This window comes from Podarcis liolepis (genome assembly GCF_965112155.1).
Source record: "Podarcis liolepis genome assembly, chromosome: 7".
NCBI classification, from domain to species: Eukaryota; Metazoa; Chordata; class Lepidosauria; order Squamata; family Lacertidae; genus Podarcis; species Podarcis liolepis.
Genome location: NC_139561.1, coordinates 19054848 through 19070364, shown reverse-complemented (window position 1 = coordinate 19070364; position 15517 = coordinate 19054848). Strand labels below are relative to the sequence as shown.

The window sequence follows — 15517 nt, the reverse complement described above, 5'->3', positions numbered from 1 at the left end:
CATAGCTCAGTGGCAGGGCATCTGCTTTGCATGGAAGAGGTCCCAGATTCAATCCCTAGCATCTCTAGTTAGAGCTGGAAAAGACCTCTGTCTGGTGCTCTGGAGACCCACTGCCAGGCAATGTAGAGGATACTGAACTAGATAGACCAGTGGGCTGACTCTGCATGAGGTAGATTTCTACATTCCTGGGAATGGTAAAGCAGTGGTAAAACATGTACTTTATGCACTAAAGGTCCCAGGTGAGAACAGGATGCTGGACTTGGTGGACAATTGGCCAGATCCAACATGCTCTTATGTTCAATCTCCAGGTAGGGCTTGGAATGTCTCCCTGTCTGAAACCCTGGAGAGCCACTGTCAGTCAGTTTAGACAACAGTAAGCTAGCTGAACCAACGGATTGACTTTTTATAAGGCAAATTCTTAAGTTCCTGAATGTATGTTGGAAATGTAAAGGCTCCATATGGAAATTTGGAGAGGAGGCCCCTGCTCTTAGTGGGATTGCAGCCCACATTTATGGAGCAGGCATGTTGTCCTCCTGAAACGCCAGCTGCAGAGTTGGTATTTATAGCAACTGGATCTGGGAGAGCAGCTGAGGATGAGAGCTTTTCCAGCAGCTTCTCTCTTCTCCCCCCTCCTCCTTCTGTTCTGCATGGCTCACTTGCTTGCTTGCTCTTTCCCTTCTTCTCCTGGTACAGAGCTAGAATTCCTAAAGTAAGGGAGTAAATCCAGCTAAATTCCATTCTAAGCCATTCCATAAGGGTGTTCGTGAAGCTTCCTTTCTTTCAAATAACTTGAAAAATTCCTGTGCTGCTCGACTTGAGAGTGAGTGCCATTCTGCAGCTGGGAAGTGTCCATTTCTCTACATTTGTTCTGGTGTAACGTGATATCTTCTTCCAGATTATATTAATTAGATTTTTGTAAGGTGTCCAATACTTTCTAGTATCTTCCCCTCCTGCTTGCTCCATGTAAAAGTGTGATTTTGACTAGACTTTTGATTTGTGTTCTATATTTGAAAGCTGCATGTTCCGTTGCTTTTCACACTACTTATTGTACCATCCCTCCTAATATCTATACAAACATAACAGATGCTCTCCAAAAGTGTGAGATGCAGTATCCTGGAAGCAATAGACTATATCCAGACTAAGACCACACGCACACCATAAATTTCAAGCACATTGTTTTCCCACAAAATAATGGGAACTGTAGTTTGGTAAGTGTGCTGAGAACTATGTCACTTTGAGGGGTAAACTACAGTTCCAGGGTTATTTTATGGGAGTGAGGTGGGATTTGCTTTAAATGTATGGTGTGTATGTAGTCTAAGATAGTTGAAAATAAATTCCATTCATTTTGGTAGAAATCAAAGTTCAGCTAACTTACAGTTGTATCCTAGTCAGAGTTGATCTGTTGGCATTGATAGATTTGGATATCTCTGGTGCATTAATTTCAGTGGGTCTACTCAGAGTAGGAATTCGTTCGGTACAACCCTTTATAATTCAGGGCAGACAAACTTTCATGCAAAGTGGGCTGCAGGAATACTTCAACATGAAACATTACATTGTTGCACGGGAGAAGGGGAAGTGAAGGGGGAGGGGAGAGAGGCAAAAATTTGAAGCCCAAGCAGCAGCCCTCACGCTGTCTTCCCAAAGCTGGCTAAGTGAGGTGCTGGGCTTTAGGAAGGCAGTATAAGGTTGTGGCCGGGTCCTAGAGTCCTCCCACCTCCTTCTCAAAGACCTGACTGAGGGCTGCTGGAGGGGGGCATCAAATGTTGCTGGCGGCTGCCAAAAAAGGCCACATGCAGTGACACATCTTATTTCTCCCTCTTTGTCATATGAGGGCAGAGTGGGATGGTGGTCTCACCAGCCATATACCACTGAGTGAAACCGACATTGCGGTCTGTTCCTCATACCGGTCCTGGGCGATATATCGAGATATCACCCAGGCCTAGCATACAGCATTTATTTCTCCACCTCCATTACCCATCTGTAAAATCAGAGTAATTGTGACCTACTTGGTGAGCTTTCCGTGTCATTGAACTGCAGGGTCTTTAAAGCACTATCCCTATAATACATTAGATACCTTTACTCTCTTCCACTGCAACAATGTCTATTTTGATGGCATACCTGCAAAGAGTGTGGCATCTGCATCCTGGAAACAGTTATTTATTTAGCATCAGTGTTGTAGGTTTGGTGGCACTGGACATATTCTCCTAGAAAAAACCAAACAGCGTAATTGTCTGTTCTGCCCCACATCAGGTAACTTACCCAAAGTCCCTTGTACATTTCCCCATGCCAGATTCCATCCCTTTTGTAAATTGGGTCTGCTTTTGTAGGCATACTCTTTCTCATCTCAGAGAAGGCCATCTTCTGTCTAGTGCCATATGCTACAGCTGCATCTCAAGGCCATATGCCACAGCTGCTTCTCTAAGTGGATGAGAACAAAGCAAAATGCATCCCTTTTGTCCGGCTATTGTGCTAACTGGCCCTTTGCAGGGCTAAGGTCTCCTGGTGTCTTTGTGGGGAGGGTGGATGGGATCACATCACCATTACCTTTGGGCTTAAATTGATGGCTGATGGGATCCCCTGATTTTAGTTGTTCTTTTCTTGTTTTTGAAGGTTTTTGGGCTTTACAATAGCTCAAACTGGAACTTCAAAGCAGTTTTTCTTAAGAGAGTCTAGTGGACCAAAAGATATAAATTGTGTATATTAGGAACACTTTCCATCCTGGCTGGGCCTTATGAGAACTTTGTTGCTTCAAGAACAGGGGCCTGAATTTGCTTGCTTTCCTTCTTCCTCCCACCTCTTTTCCCTTTTTTTGTGTCATGTCTTTTAGAATGTAAACTCAAGGCAGGGACTGTCTTTATTTTATGCTGATCTATAAGCTAGTCTTTTTGCCTTTTTGGCAGAGGAGTGGAGTAAGCATGGTTTTTTAAATAAAATACATTTGGATTTAAAAGTCTGAAGTGCTAATATTCACACATTCACAAACACACTTTTTATTAGGAAAAGTATATGCTTTGGAAACACTAAACTCTCTGATTACTAGTAAAGTTCCTCTTATAAAGTTCCTCTCCCCCATATAAACCAACCCAGACTCTGTGTTTGTCATCTGAGACCCTTCTTCATGTGCCTCCTACATGTGAGGTCCAGAGGGTGGCAACACAAGAATGGGCCTTCTCTGCAGTGGCTCTCCACTTGTGGAATGCTATCCCCAGATAATCTTACCTTCATTATATATTTTTAGGTACCAGGTGAATGCATTCCTCTTCAACCAGACCTTTGGCTGATTAATATTCTAAAGCCTTTTAAATGTGTGTCGGGGGGATATTGTTTTGTTTTTGTTTTAACTATTTATTTGCATTTTGTGAACTGCCCTTAGATCTTTTGATGAAGGGTGGTATATAAATCTTAATAGTAGTAGTTATACTACTAATACTAATAGCCAGTGTGTTGTAATGATCAGAGAGTTGGACTGGGACCTCGGAGACCAGGGTTCGAATTGCCACCCAGCTCACTGGATGACCTTGGGCCAGTAACCATCTCTTAGTCTAACATACCTCACAGGGTTGTTGTGAGGATGAAATGAAATGGGGAGGAGAACCATGTATACCACCTTGAGATTCTTGGAAGATAAAGGTGGCATATAAATGAAACAAACAAACAAACAAACAAACATATAAACAAACAAACAAACAAACAAAACAGCCTTGAGAACAACCCTGTGAAGTAGGCCAGTGTTCTGGCTTTCCACCATGAGAGCAGACTCCATGGTAATAAACTTGATTGAAGCCCACTTAATGAGCTCTTGGCTCCCAGAGGCATTTGAACTCAGGCCTTTCAGTGTTTCATTTCCAGGCCACACCAATAAAGGATGTATTTTAAAAGCTGCTGCAATCCCAAGTTGTAAGTATACTGTTTTGTTTCATACATTAAAACAGATTAGTATTATGCACGTTAATCAGTCTTCCAGTTCTGTTGGGTATCCTGTGTCATTTATTGAGTGGGGGGGAAACGGCAGCTTGCACAAAAACCAAGGATGCCTCCTTATGCAACAGCAAGGCAGCTTGATTAAAAATTAAATCCAAGCTCTGCATAATTTAGCAGATGAAAATGGCATGGCGCGCACATGTCTTGCCCTTTTGCATACTGCTTACTTTGTGTGCATGCTGTTTACTTAGTGTGGTTTGGAAACAGCAGAAGCATACTGTATACTTGAGTATTTGGATTCTTTTAAGATTTGTCTGTTTGGGCAATGCTCAGGTTATCTTCAGGGAACACATTTGCTTCCGAAGGACGAAGATGGAATTTTAACAGAGTCGAAGGAGGCTTAGATGGCAGCATTGGAATGTATTTGAGAGAGAGAAAAATAACACATCCTGCTTGAAATGCTTTCCATTCTCAAGGCTGCCAGTATGAGCCCTTGCCCATGAGGATTGCTAATATCCATCCTGAAAAATAAACAAGACTTCCTGGCTATAGATGAAATTGAAAGGCATTCACCCTTGCTTCTACTCCTTTGGTTTCCAGGGAAAATGTCAGCCATTTGCTTGGCTTCAGGCAATTGCACAGCTTTCTAATAGCAGTAGGCTCTACTGGATAGCATCATATCCAGTATCTTGCTCAGCCAGAGACTTCTTAAGTAAGTCCCCTCCCGAGGAAAGGCAGGATTTAAAAATAAGCAACATAGAGCAAGTTCCCCTTGGTCTTCACTTGTTCTTGTGGTGTTGTGGTTAGAGTACTGGACCTGGGAGAGTAGGGTTAAAATTTCCGCTTGGCTGTGAAGCTCACTGATAACCTTAACCCAGTCACTGCCTCTTAGCCTCATCTACTTTACAGGGGTGTTGTGAGAATTATAGTCGTGGTGGTGGGAAGGAGAATCATGTATGCTACCCTGAACTCTTTGGGTGAAAGCTTGGATATAAATGTATGAATCATTGAGTAAATAAATAAAATATGTTGATTGATAAGTAAACAGGAATTAGCTTGTATCATGTCAAGAACATGCTCTAAGAGTAAGTGAATACCTTAAAAAAGAGAAATATTTCAAATAAAATGCTATATTTGACTTAACATGCAAGTCAAACCACTGTTCTGCAACCAGTTTGGAGTGGCTGTTATTAGATGCCAACACAACAAGGGAGAAAATCTTAATCCCATTCAAAGCATAGTTATCAGAATCAGTTGTTTTAAGTGACAAGCCCATTGGTTGTGTGTGTGTGTGTGTGTGTGTGTGTGTGTGTGTGTGTGTCTGTCTGTCTGTCTGTCTTTGTTTTTTGCTATGGGCTTATTTTTTGTATGACTAATTGGATGTCACCCAACAAATCTGATCATGGAAACAATGAAATCCTCTTTCTCACAATGATTTTTTGTTTTCTTGTTTAATGGCAAGTGCAGATGCCTCAAAAGGGGCATCAAGAGTGGTCAGTGTTGCATAAAATGGCAGTGTAAAAGCCACTGCACATCCCTGATTAAAGCCTCTGAGTTCTCATAAGCAGGTGGCTGGGGTGAACCGAGATCCTCAAAGTTGCTGTTAGTGCCACAGTGATGGAAACTAATTATAGCCGTGGCACAAAAGCATGCGAGGGTTGGTTTGCAAACAGAATTGTTAATTGCCACATTGGGCCTTTTGAAATATCAGATAAACAAATTTATTTCTAAAAACAAGCGAGTGGTTAACGTGGGCCCGTGCTGTGATTCCCTGCCTTTTTGCGCCTCTCCCTTTCAAGGGGATGTGTAATTAAATTATTAGCATGGAGTGCTGTGCATCCAGAGAGGGAATGCCTGTATAATAATGGTCTGCACCAGGACTCCATGATGTAGCTCTATGAAAGCTTTAACTGGGACTATTCCAGCTGCAAGGGTGAACCCTATGAAATCATAGTGAAGGCCTGCCTGCCTACTTTCCAACCTGTTCTCCCTGCTTGCTTTCTGTTCTAGGTGCCTTCTGTTTTGTGGCTGTTTGTGGTATCACAATTTAATGCCCTGTGTCTTTGATAATTTGCCTTGTGGCCAGGGGGGGCGGGGCCGGGCCGGGCCGGGCGGGGAACTGCTGTATTCCAAACCCCTGTCAGCATGGCCAATGGTCAGGAATGATGGGAGTCATAGTTCAGCAACATCTGGAGGGTCACCAGTTCCCGACATCTGCTGTGCATGCACTATATCATAAGAACAGAGGGAACTGCTTTATGGCAAGTCAGATTATTGTCCCATCTAACTCAGCACTGTCTAGGTAAAAAGGTAAAGGTAAAGGACCCCTGGACTGTTAAGTCTAGTCAAAGGCGGCTATGAGGTTGCGGCACTCATCTCGCTTTCAGGCCAAGGGAGCCGGCATTTGTCCACAAACAGTTTTCCAGGTCATGTGGCCAGCATGATTAAACTGCTACTGGCGCATGGAGGACTGTGATGAGTGCCAGAGCACATGGAAACGCCATTTACCTTCCCGCTGCAGCAGTACCTATTTATCTACTTGCACTGGCATACTTTTGAACTGCTAGGTTGGCAGGAGCTGGGACATCACCGGGAGCTCACCCTGTCATGAAGATTTGAACCACCGACCTTCTGATCAGCAAGCCCAAGAGGCTCAGTGGTTTAGACCACAGTGCCACCCGCGTCCCTTCAGCATTGTCTACACCAGGGGTGAATAACTGGATCCAGTTGATGAAGCAGATCCTCCCCTATTCTGTGAACGGGTACTTTGACAAGTGGGCTGGGCTTTCCACCCGTCAGTCAGTTGCATCACTATGATGTCAAAATATCAAAGCCAATAATTGGGAGCACATTCTAAATGTGTTCTTTATTCTTTCTTCCTTCTTTTGTGGCCGTGGCTTGATTTCAAGTGCCCTTACCACTGAGCTCTATAGCCGTTCCCTAGAGGCTGAAACACTGGTAGCTGCTCAAGCAGCTGAGAATAAAATAGGGATGGTTGCAGTTTTTCACAGAGGAAAAGGAAAGGCTAGGGGCTTTATCTTGTTGTTTGCTTCTTACTGAGAAATGGAGCTCTTAAAACATTCTCTTAAATTGCTGGCACTTTCTTTTTTATTTTTAAATCTGCATCAGATGTCATGTAAGGGTTGTCTATTGATTTCATTTTGTGCCCCTTTCTCCATTCATATGTCTGAATAATTGTAGCGCTCAACATGAAATGTTGGCAAGTGCCTACATCTTAATATTTCATATAAGAATGGCATGTTCTGTAGGTTTCTGCCTTTCGGTCCATTTCTTTTTTACAAAATGGCTAGTTCTTATTCATGCGTGGCCAATATTTGCTCTCTCCCCCTTGGATCTCTTCATAAAGTTGACATTTTAAATATAACTGAATTAACTGAGCTGGTGTGATTATATAAAGAGAAAAAACAACTTTGACTGGAGCATGTTGGTAAATAGTCATTTTGCTTTCTAGATCAGGACCTTGCTTGTCACAAGTTCTCTTGAGCACAGTGGTCAGTTAAAAATCCAGTCCTTGCCTGAATATGTTTCTGTGATGTTTTGTAATTCTATAGACAAACCTTGACTTAAATGGGCTGCAGTGTTACGTGTTTAGTGACTCCTTTTTTCTAATGAGGCTTTTAAGAAAGCTAATTTTAAGAGGCTTTTTAGAATCTGGAAATCAAAAAGTGTCAACTTTGGAAGCCTAAATATTGCTGCATGTAGTATCTTAGGCAGTGCATCGTGAGGAAATGAGTGCCTCTACTTTTAACACTATTTTCTCAATGAAACCAGACTAGCTTGTTGCCATAGAAATGGCAAACTGAGAATAATTGACTTCCAAGGTTCTCTGTAGGTTTGCAGATGAGTCGAGCGGCTGTTTTTAGGAAGCCTTCCTATTTTTATAACCATATACCTCAAAGGTACGCCATCACTGCTTTCCTGGCAGGTTTGTTCATAGTCCATGATGTAACATTTTCCCAAGGTAAAGACTTTTGTCATAGCTGGTTAGATGCAGATAGGTCTTACTCAGACAATTGTATACTGTACAAACCTTGGCTACAGATCATGCTTAAGGACAAAAGACCTTAACTATGATCCTGAGTTCGGACAACATACAAGGCCACACCTTAGCACCCTCTTGGAGTCAGCATGTTTGTGTGGTTTTGGCAAGCCATACCTTGACTTCCTGTGTTGTGTGAACTAGGGCATTGTTTGCTTGGACGACTGTCACAGATTTACCAGTTGTGTGCCATAATAATAGTGATAGTCATATTTTTACCATACTTTTGCTCGATAATGGACTATATAGCTTTGTCGACATCTTACTGTATCTCTGCAGGATTTTGTGTTCCAGCATACTGATAATAATTTTATAATAATAATTTATTATTTATACCCCGACCATGTGGCTGGGTTTCCCTCAGGCGCTCCTTTGAACATTCATCTGTACTGGCATTTCCCACTGACTTACTCGTATGTGTGACCTGTGGCAGGGCTTTCGTGTGACCAATGGCTTAATGTTTTCCTTCATGGGGATTTTCATTCATTTAGGTATAAGGCAGTGGTGGCCAACCTGGAGCTCTCCAGATGTTGTTGGCCCAAAGTCCCATCATCTCTGACTACTGTTCATACATGCTGGGACTAATGGTGAGTGGAATCAAAGATCATCTGGAGAGCCACAGCTTAGCTACAGCAGGAAACTCTCTTCAGATGGCCTGAATCCCACTCAGTCTTTCATAAGCTTGTCCTGTGTGTGTAGATTAGTACTCTTGCATAGCTTCTCCGGTATGCAAAGTATTTGTCTCCCATTGTCTAGATTCCATAACTGTCATAGATACAGGCAATAAAATCTAATTGCATTTAAAAACAAGGAATACAAGAAATGCAATCTATCCCCTGCATAAGTTAAGAAGCATAGCCATGTTCAAGTCCAGTGCAAGACAGGTCCACACTTTTAGTGGGGTAGACTCAAGATTTGTGAAGGGATGGAAGCCAGAGTCTTTGTAAGCCAGATTACTTTGCCCTTGTAACCTTCCAAAGATATTTAGGATTCCAAAGGAAGGCCTGGTTTGTTTGTTATTGCTTGAGAATGTTGGAAAGTAAAGTGGCTTATCAGAGGGGAAAGTGGATTGAGGTGTAACTACAGCTTGGTTATGGTGTGAAAAGAGTTGCATTTTTAAATGCTTATGTGCACTTCCAAATTCCTATCCCAAAATTGTTGCCTCCCAAGTGAAAGAATAGGTATGGTATGTACATCAGCTGTTGTGTTTTTCCCCTTGTGGATGTATGCCAGGGTTTGTTTTTTTTTACTCTGAGGCAAGTAAGTGAGTATCTTAAACATGCTAGCATAAAGCTAAGCAAGCCAAATAGATGGGCTTGCCTCAAGCCAAGCACAGCTGTTTATAGAAGGGCCCTATGTGTTAACTTGATAGAAGTGGTTTGCCTAAAAGCGGCAGTGGCTGCAACTGCCCGGGGTGCCAAAATTCCAAGGGCACCAGCCATGGCTTTGGAAATGTCTTAGAGTGGGAGAAACTCAATACTTCAGCCCATGGATGAGGTGTACAAAGGCAGCTGAGCAACCCCTGGGCTGTATATTGCCCCATGTAGTCCAGGTGATGTGATCAAGAGCCTTCTGATCTCCCATTGGCTGCCTATACATAACCACAGTTGCACAGTGACATAAGTAAAAATCAGCGGACACTGAAATAAAAAATAAGATTATCACATCCTGGTCAAGTTGTGATTATTGAGTGTGGTGATATTCTGCCACTGGATGGGAAGCAGCACATAACAGCAGTAGGAGCAAAATCCAGTAGAGTGCATAAGCCCTTCTCTGTTGCAAGATCTTCTCATCTAAAGTCTGTGCCTTGTTTATCTTGCTTCGGAACATAGGAAACTTCCTTATACTGAGTCAGACCAATGTTCCATCTATCTCAGTAGTATCTGCACCAATTGGCTGACTGGCTCTCCTGGGTTTCAGGCAGGGGACATTCCTAGCCCTACTGGGAGATGCTGGGGACCTTCTGTGTGCAAAGCAGGTGCCCTAGCATTGAGCTAAGGCTCTTCTGTAAGTGGCAGTCCTCTCCCCCAGCCCAGGTGTCCCTGCACTGGTTGTTAAAGCCCTGTCAGTCTGGATAAAATAAGCACCCCCTTAATATGTGCTAACAGTAACTGTTATATGAAAACCTCTTTAAACTTTGCATTGTGGATTGCATCTTCCTGCCCCCTCCTTTATCTCTCTACGGTTGCAGTTGATGAGCTGCTTATGGGATAAGAAACACAAAAAGTGTTGGACTGGGGAGACTTGAAAATATTCATTTGGGCATTTCCTGCTTTTAGAGCCAAAAAAGGGTGAAAGTATATAGATCTTCCTGTAATGGTTGTTGCAGTGTGTGGGATTGCTTGGGTTACCAGCTCTCTGTTTTTATTTCATAGCTTGTGTTGATGCCCCCGTTGCTATCCAGAGTCTATGCCTTCTCCTCTATGTGACAGTGGCCTCTGGTGTAAGCGATATTAATCCTTGGCTTTTGCCTGACTGTTGGTATTCATAAGTCAGGAGCGCCGGCATAAGGCAAATCCATTAAATGTGGAATCAACAAGGAGAGAGGTGCAGTAGCAACAGTTGCTATTTGCAGTTTGCACATGAAACAGGGCCCCCCACAGATCCCCTTCCCATTCTAAAACCTTTGCAAACAGTTTTGTTCAGGAACACGGAGTCTGTGCAATATTGTAGAGTAGTGGCAAGCAAGGGTGTTAGACGCCATGTGAAGGCAGAATGCAAGGATAAGGGCTGTAGCTCAGTGGTAGAGCACTTGCATAAAGAAGATTCCAAGTTAAATTCCCAGTATCTCCCTGTAGGGCTGCAAATGACCCTTGCCTAAAACCCTGGAGAGCCACTGCCAGTCAGTGACAGTGCTGAACTAGGTGGACCAATGTGTTTTACTCTGTATAAGACAGCTTCTTATGTTCTTATGGTAAAGGTTCAGGGGCTTGAGTGTCTGAACAGAAGGGATGCCAAGCATGCTATGTTAGGAAAAGGACTTGGACTAGGTGTGATACCAAACCCCCCTGTTTGTGATGCCTGAAGAAACATTTCTGACAAGCCATGGCTTAGGAGTGGCCACTGAACTTGGTTCTGAAACTCTGATTTTCAAGCTAGTTTGCAAACCACATTTGGGGCATGTTGTGTCTTGGCATAACATTTGAACTCAGCACAGGCAACCTGGTTGGCTGCTGTGAGAACCAGATGCTGAAATCCATGGACCAACCCAGCAGGCTCTTATGTTCTTACCAAACATGCTCGGTACGGAGCCCCACACTCGGAGCCCGGTGTTTGTGGCCAGCATTCAGGCATTCTCAAGGAAGCCGGGGGTGGGGGGTGGGAAGGGAAATCACACATACACACCCTGTGTTTTGCCTGTCCTAGAATACACAATAATCAAACAACTTAATTTTTGGTGTGAACCAAGATTTTGGCATTAACGTTTGAACCTGAGCAAAGCCAATCTTGGTCTATCTTCGTTGGATGTGGTGCGTGTAGCATGTGGTCAGAAAATATTTGGAGGTTGCCTAATTGTTTCTGCAGGATGTGTGATTGGAGAGATAGATGGCATGATTGTCACACTCTCAGTTGATTTTTCCATTGCTTCCATTTTATGTTTCTTAGCTTGGGAGAGGCCAAGGGGCGAGCTTTCTCCTTTTCAGGAGCTGTGCTTGCAGCCTTAGCACAAGAAGGGGCAGATGAAAGAAGCTATTGTAACTGGCCAATGAACAGTCCAGAATGTAATGCCACCTAAAACCTTTACTGTGGGGCCAGAGAGGTTAAAACCTGGGTCTCATTGAAATAAGGGATTGTGGTGGGTTTTAGACTTGGATTTTGGTTAGCTGTAGAAAGGTGAGGTAGCTCCCAAAGTTGTGGACTCTTTCTCTCTTTAAAAAAATAGTCAGTTACATTAAAATCTCCCGTGTGGGCTCTGCATCTACTTTTATTTGCAGAAGAATGGTTTAATTGGAGGAAACACCCCCAATTTCCACGTTGGGCTTTTCTTTAAATCTCCCCCCTCAGTGCTCTGTAGAGTCTCAAGCCTCTGAAGTCAAATCCATAGGCTATGAGCCTTTTATCTTTGTGCTGCTAACCTGCGTTTCAAAATAGGCTTGAATGGGTCCTGCTGTGAAATTCGCAGGAGGCCTTGGGCTTTTCATTACTGATATGCCTCAAGCTTTTGTATTTGTTTATAATTCAAAGGAAGATCTTTTTTACCTCACCCAGAAGATCTTACTGGTCCAAAGGCAAGATGACGTGTGTGTGTGTGTGTGTGTGTGTCCGTGTCCCCATGACTGTGAATTTCTTGTTTCCCTGCACACACACAAACACACCCACCCACCCACCCACACACCCACACACACACACCCCTTTATGAACAAGCCTGCATTTCCTTGACCTGCTTCAAAGAGCACCTGTTGAACTGTTGCCTTCTTGAATTATTTGTTTATTTGAAATATTTCTAACCTGCACTTCATTGCAAGTGATCCCAGGGAGATGCATGATAATAGATGGATCAACAGTATGTAGAAGAACACCAACTAGGCAGGAGGTCTATCCCACATAATGTTGGAATTAGACCTTTAGAGTGGGGGCACCTGTCAGGTGGCACTCCCCCCTGCTGCATATCTGGCAGGTGCTTTGTCTGTTGTCTTTTCAGCACTTGTTAAAGATGTTCCCTTTCAACAAGCCTTCTAAATTGCTTATCTCAGTTAGTATCTGTCTTGGATTTGAGTTGAATATGCTGTTTGTTGTTTTTAAGCAGTGTTTATTTAAAATTTATATAAAATTGTTTTTTATATAATTGTTTCAATTGCTTTTATATGTGTAACTGTTGCATATATGTTATATATGCATTTGAGATGCCTTGTGCGAAGTGATTCTTAAATGTAATAATAAAAATAAAATAAAATAAAAATATTAGCATCCAGTCTAACCGCTAACATCCTGTAAACAGCCTGGTGAAACAACCATGTTTTCATCTGATGTTGGAAAGCAAAAAGAGATTGTTGCACCAGCCATACCTTGGAGGGGTTACATGAAAACTCTTACATAACCTGACATGTATGAACGCTTTTGAGTTGAGTGACAGAATAGATAACCATTCCCCCCCCCCAAAGATGGAGCCTTCATCCATCTCCCAGTGGTTTCATCTGAGTTGCACTCTTCCTGTATGTTGATAGATTTATACCCTGCCTTCAAGGTAGCTTCCAACAAGAGCAAGAATCAAATAATAAAACTGCAAGCTAGCAAGAAAGCAAGAAATAGGGTAAATGAAAAAAATAAAATCAAGGTAATACCTCACAGGGGGAGGATTAGAACTGGACATGTCTGCAGGTGAAACATCTACTAGGAGAATAAGGTCCATGCAATGACAGAAAGTGGGAAAGATGGTTAGGGAGTTCCAAGGCCTTTGCACAGCCACCAAGAAAGCCTTCTCCTGGTGCAGCTTAGACATAATGATTGTAACTGTCTGAATAGGGATTGCACAGATTCATGAAGGATAAGGCTGTGGATTGCGACTAGTCCCAATCACTGTCTGCTACCTCCATTATCAGAGGGTTTATGCCTCTGAATACTAGTTGTAGGGGATTGCAAGTGGGGAGGATGGTGTTGCACTGAGGTCCTGCTTGTGATAGACTTCTGGTTGGCCACTGTGAGAACAGGATGTTGATCTAGATGGGTCTTTTGGTCTGATCCAACAGGGCTATTTCATTCTTATGTCTGTATGTCAGGGTAATATGAAAGGAACGGGAACAGAGCCAGTAAAATAATTTCCCCTCCCAACCTATTAGAATTGAATTGCTCTGATGCCAATGTAAGATAGTTCACGCTCGACTTCACAGAGCCAAAGCACAGTTGGCTACAAATTCAAATATTTAATACAGTGTCTTAAAGAAAAAGTGCATGTAGTGGTTTACCGTTATAGCTGAGTGGATATAATTATAGGCAATCCCTATAGAACTCTTTTATGTGTGCTAGGTTTTGAGGTGTTAGAAGACAAAAATACCAGGTTCTTCATTTGTGTATCTACAGGAATTAGATAAGCCATAGTTTAATGTGACATGAACAAGCTGCAGTGAGCCTTGGGCTTATATGTTTTCAATTCTGATGTAACCATGAAGTGGACTTTATAAGCTTTCCCATCTCCTCTTGGTTAACTGCAGGTAGTAGTGTCCTCTGAGTCAATATTATCTATGGGTCGTTTGAACAAGCCAACTTGAAACCATGATTTAGTGTAGCCTTCTCTTCCATATGTTGTTGAGACACTCCAACTCTCATAAGCCCTTGCCAGCATGACCACTGGACAGAGAGTTGTGGTCCAGCAACATCTAGAGGACACTATATTAAAAAAGGCTGGTTTAACATAACTTCTATCCCTGCCCTTTCCTGAAGTTCTTCGATAATAAATATGTGTTTGTTTATTTTTCGCTAGGTATTCTCAACCCAAAGAATCCCAAGGAAGCACCCAAATCCTTCAGCTTTGACTACTCCTACTGGTCTCACACATCGGTAAGAGCTCTGATTTTGTTTCATAGAACAATCCCCTTTGAAGGTGGAATCCAAGTCTGTCCAGCTGGTGATTGGACACCCCCCCTTGCCCCCTAAAGCAGCTGTTTTCTTCCTTTGACTCTATTGTGGTTTTAGCAACTGAAGTTTCCAAATATCATCTCGGTGTATGTTTAACTGCTTTTTCCATCATGGGTTTCAGAAAGATTAAATTCCAAGTGGCAAAGAACAAGTGTGTGCAAAGATGATAGAGGAGAGGGGTTGGCCCAAGGAGTTGGAGAATGGAATTTGAACAGCAAACATTTTCCTGCTGTGACTGTTTAGTTTTATTTTTTGTTCAGAAAGGAAACTCTTTCTATAGGATTATTTCTGGCTTGGTGAAAGATGAGTTTTAATCTGCGGGGTTATTAGGAGGAGGGCAGTGCAGTGCTGTGCCTTCAGCTTCTCTACTCCACCCCACTACTAAAATCATAAAACATTCTCTCCTCCAAACAACCCCCCCCAAAAAAAAATCACTTGCGAAAGCTGAATCTGAGGTCTTGCTTACTTCCAGTAATTGTTGGGCTTAGCCGTGGCTGCTCTTCACTTGTCATAAGGGTGGAGTAGATGGAAAAAATCACTCCCTATTCCCAACAGATGTAAACTTGGATAATTGATTTTGGTCCAAGAGGAAGGTATGGACAGGGTTAGTAGCCACTGAGCCCAGTTGGCTCTCATTCAGAAGAATCAAAGGACTGAAGAGTGTTTTTGTTTTTGTTTTCTAATCTCTGCATCCTGAACAAAGAAGCTATGAAATGGCCCTACTGTTCTGCTACCCGAGGGATAGGGAACCACAGGCACAGAAACCTAATGTAGGGCTTTTGGGGAACGACACCCCACCACCACCAATCTGGTGCTGAAGTGACATCAAAGCAATCTATTACAATCTATTGCAGAACAAAACTGTATCAATACAGGACATAGCATTTTACATTAAAATACAGTGGAACCTCGGGTTATGTACTGTCCTCCTTATGAATGCTACGGGTAACAAGCTCCACTAAC

At 42.7% G+C, this 15517-nt stretch overlaps 1 protein-coding gene across 17 annotated transcripts in view; it reads left to right on the top strand.

The window, feature by feature from the left end:
* KIF1B (kinesin family member 1B) overlaps positions 1-15517 on the top strand; it is a 134550-nt gene that overhangs the window by 22409 nt on the left and 96624 nt on the right. For all 17 annotated transcript variants that reach the window (XR_014528383.1, XR_014528384.1, XR_014528385.1 and 14 more), the window contains exon 3: positions 14400-14476. Coding sequence is in view for 14 of the 17 variants with exons in the window: in XM_083512781.1 (XP_083368907.1) it covers positions 14400-14476 (77 nt within the window). In the remaining 3 variants the exon portion in view is untranslated. The remainder of the gene's footprint in view (positions 1-14399; positions 14477-15517) is intronic.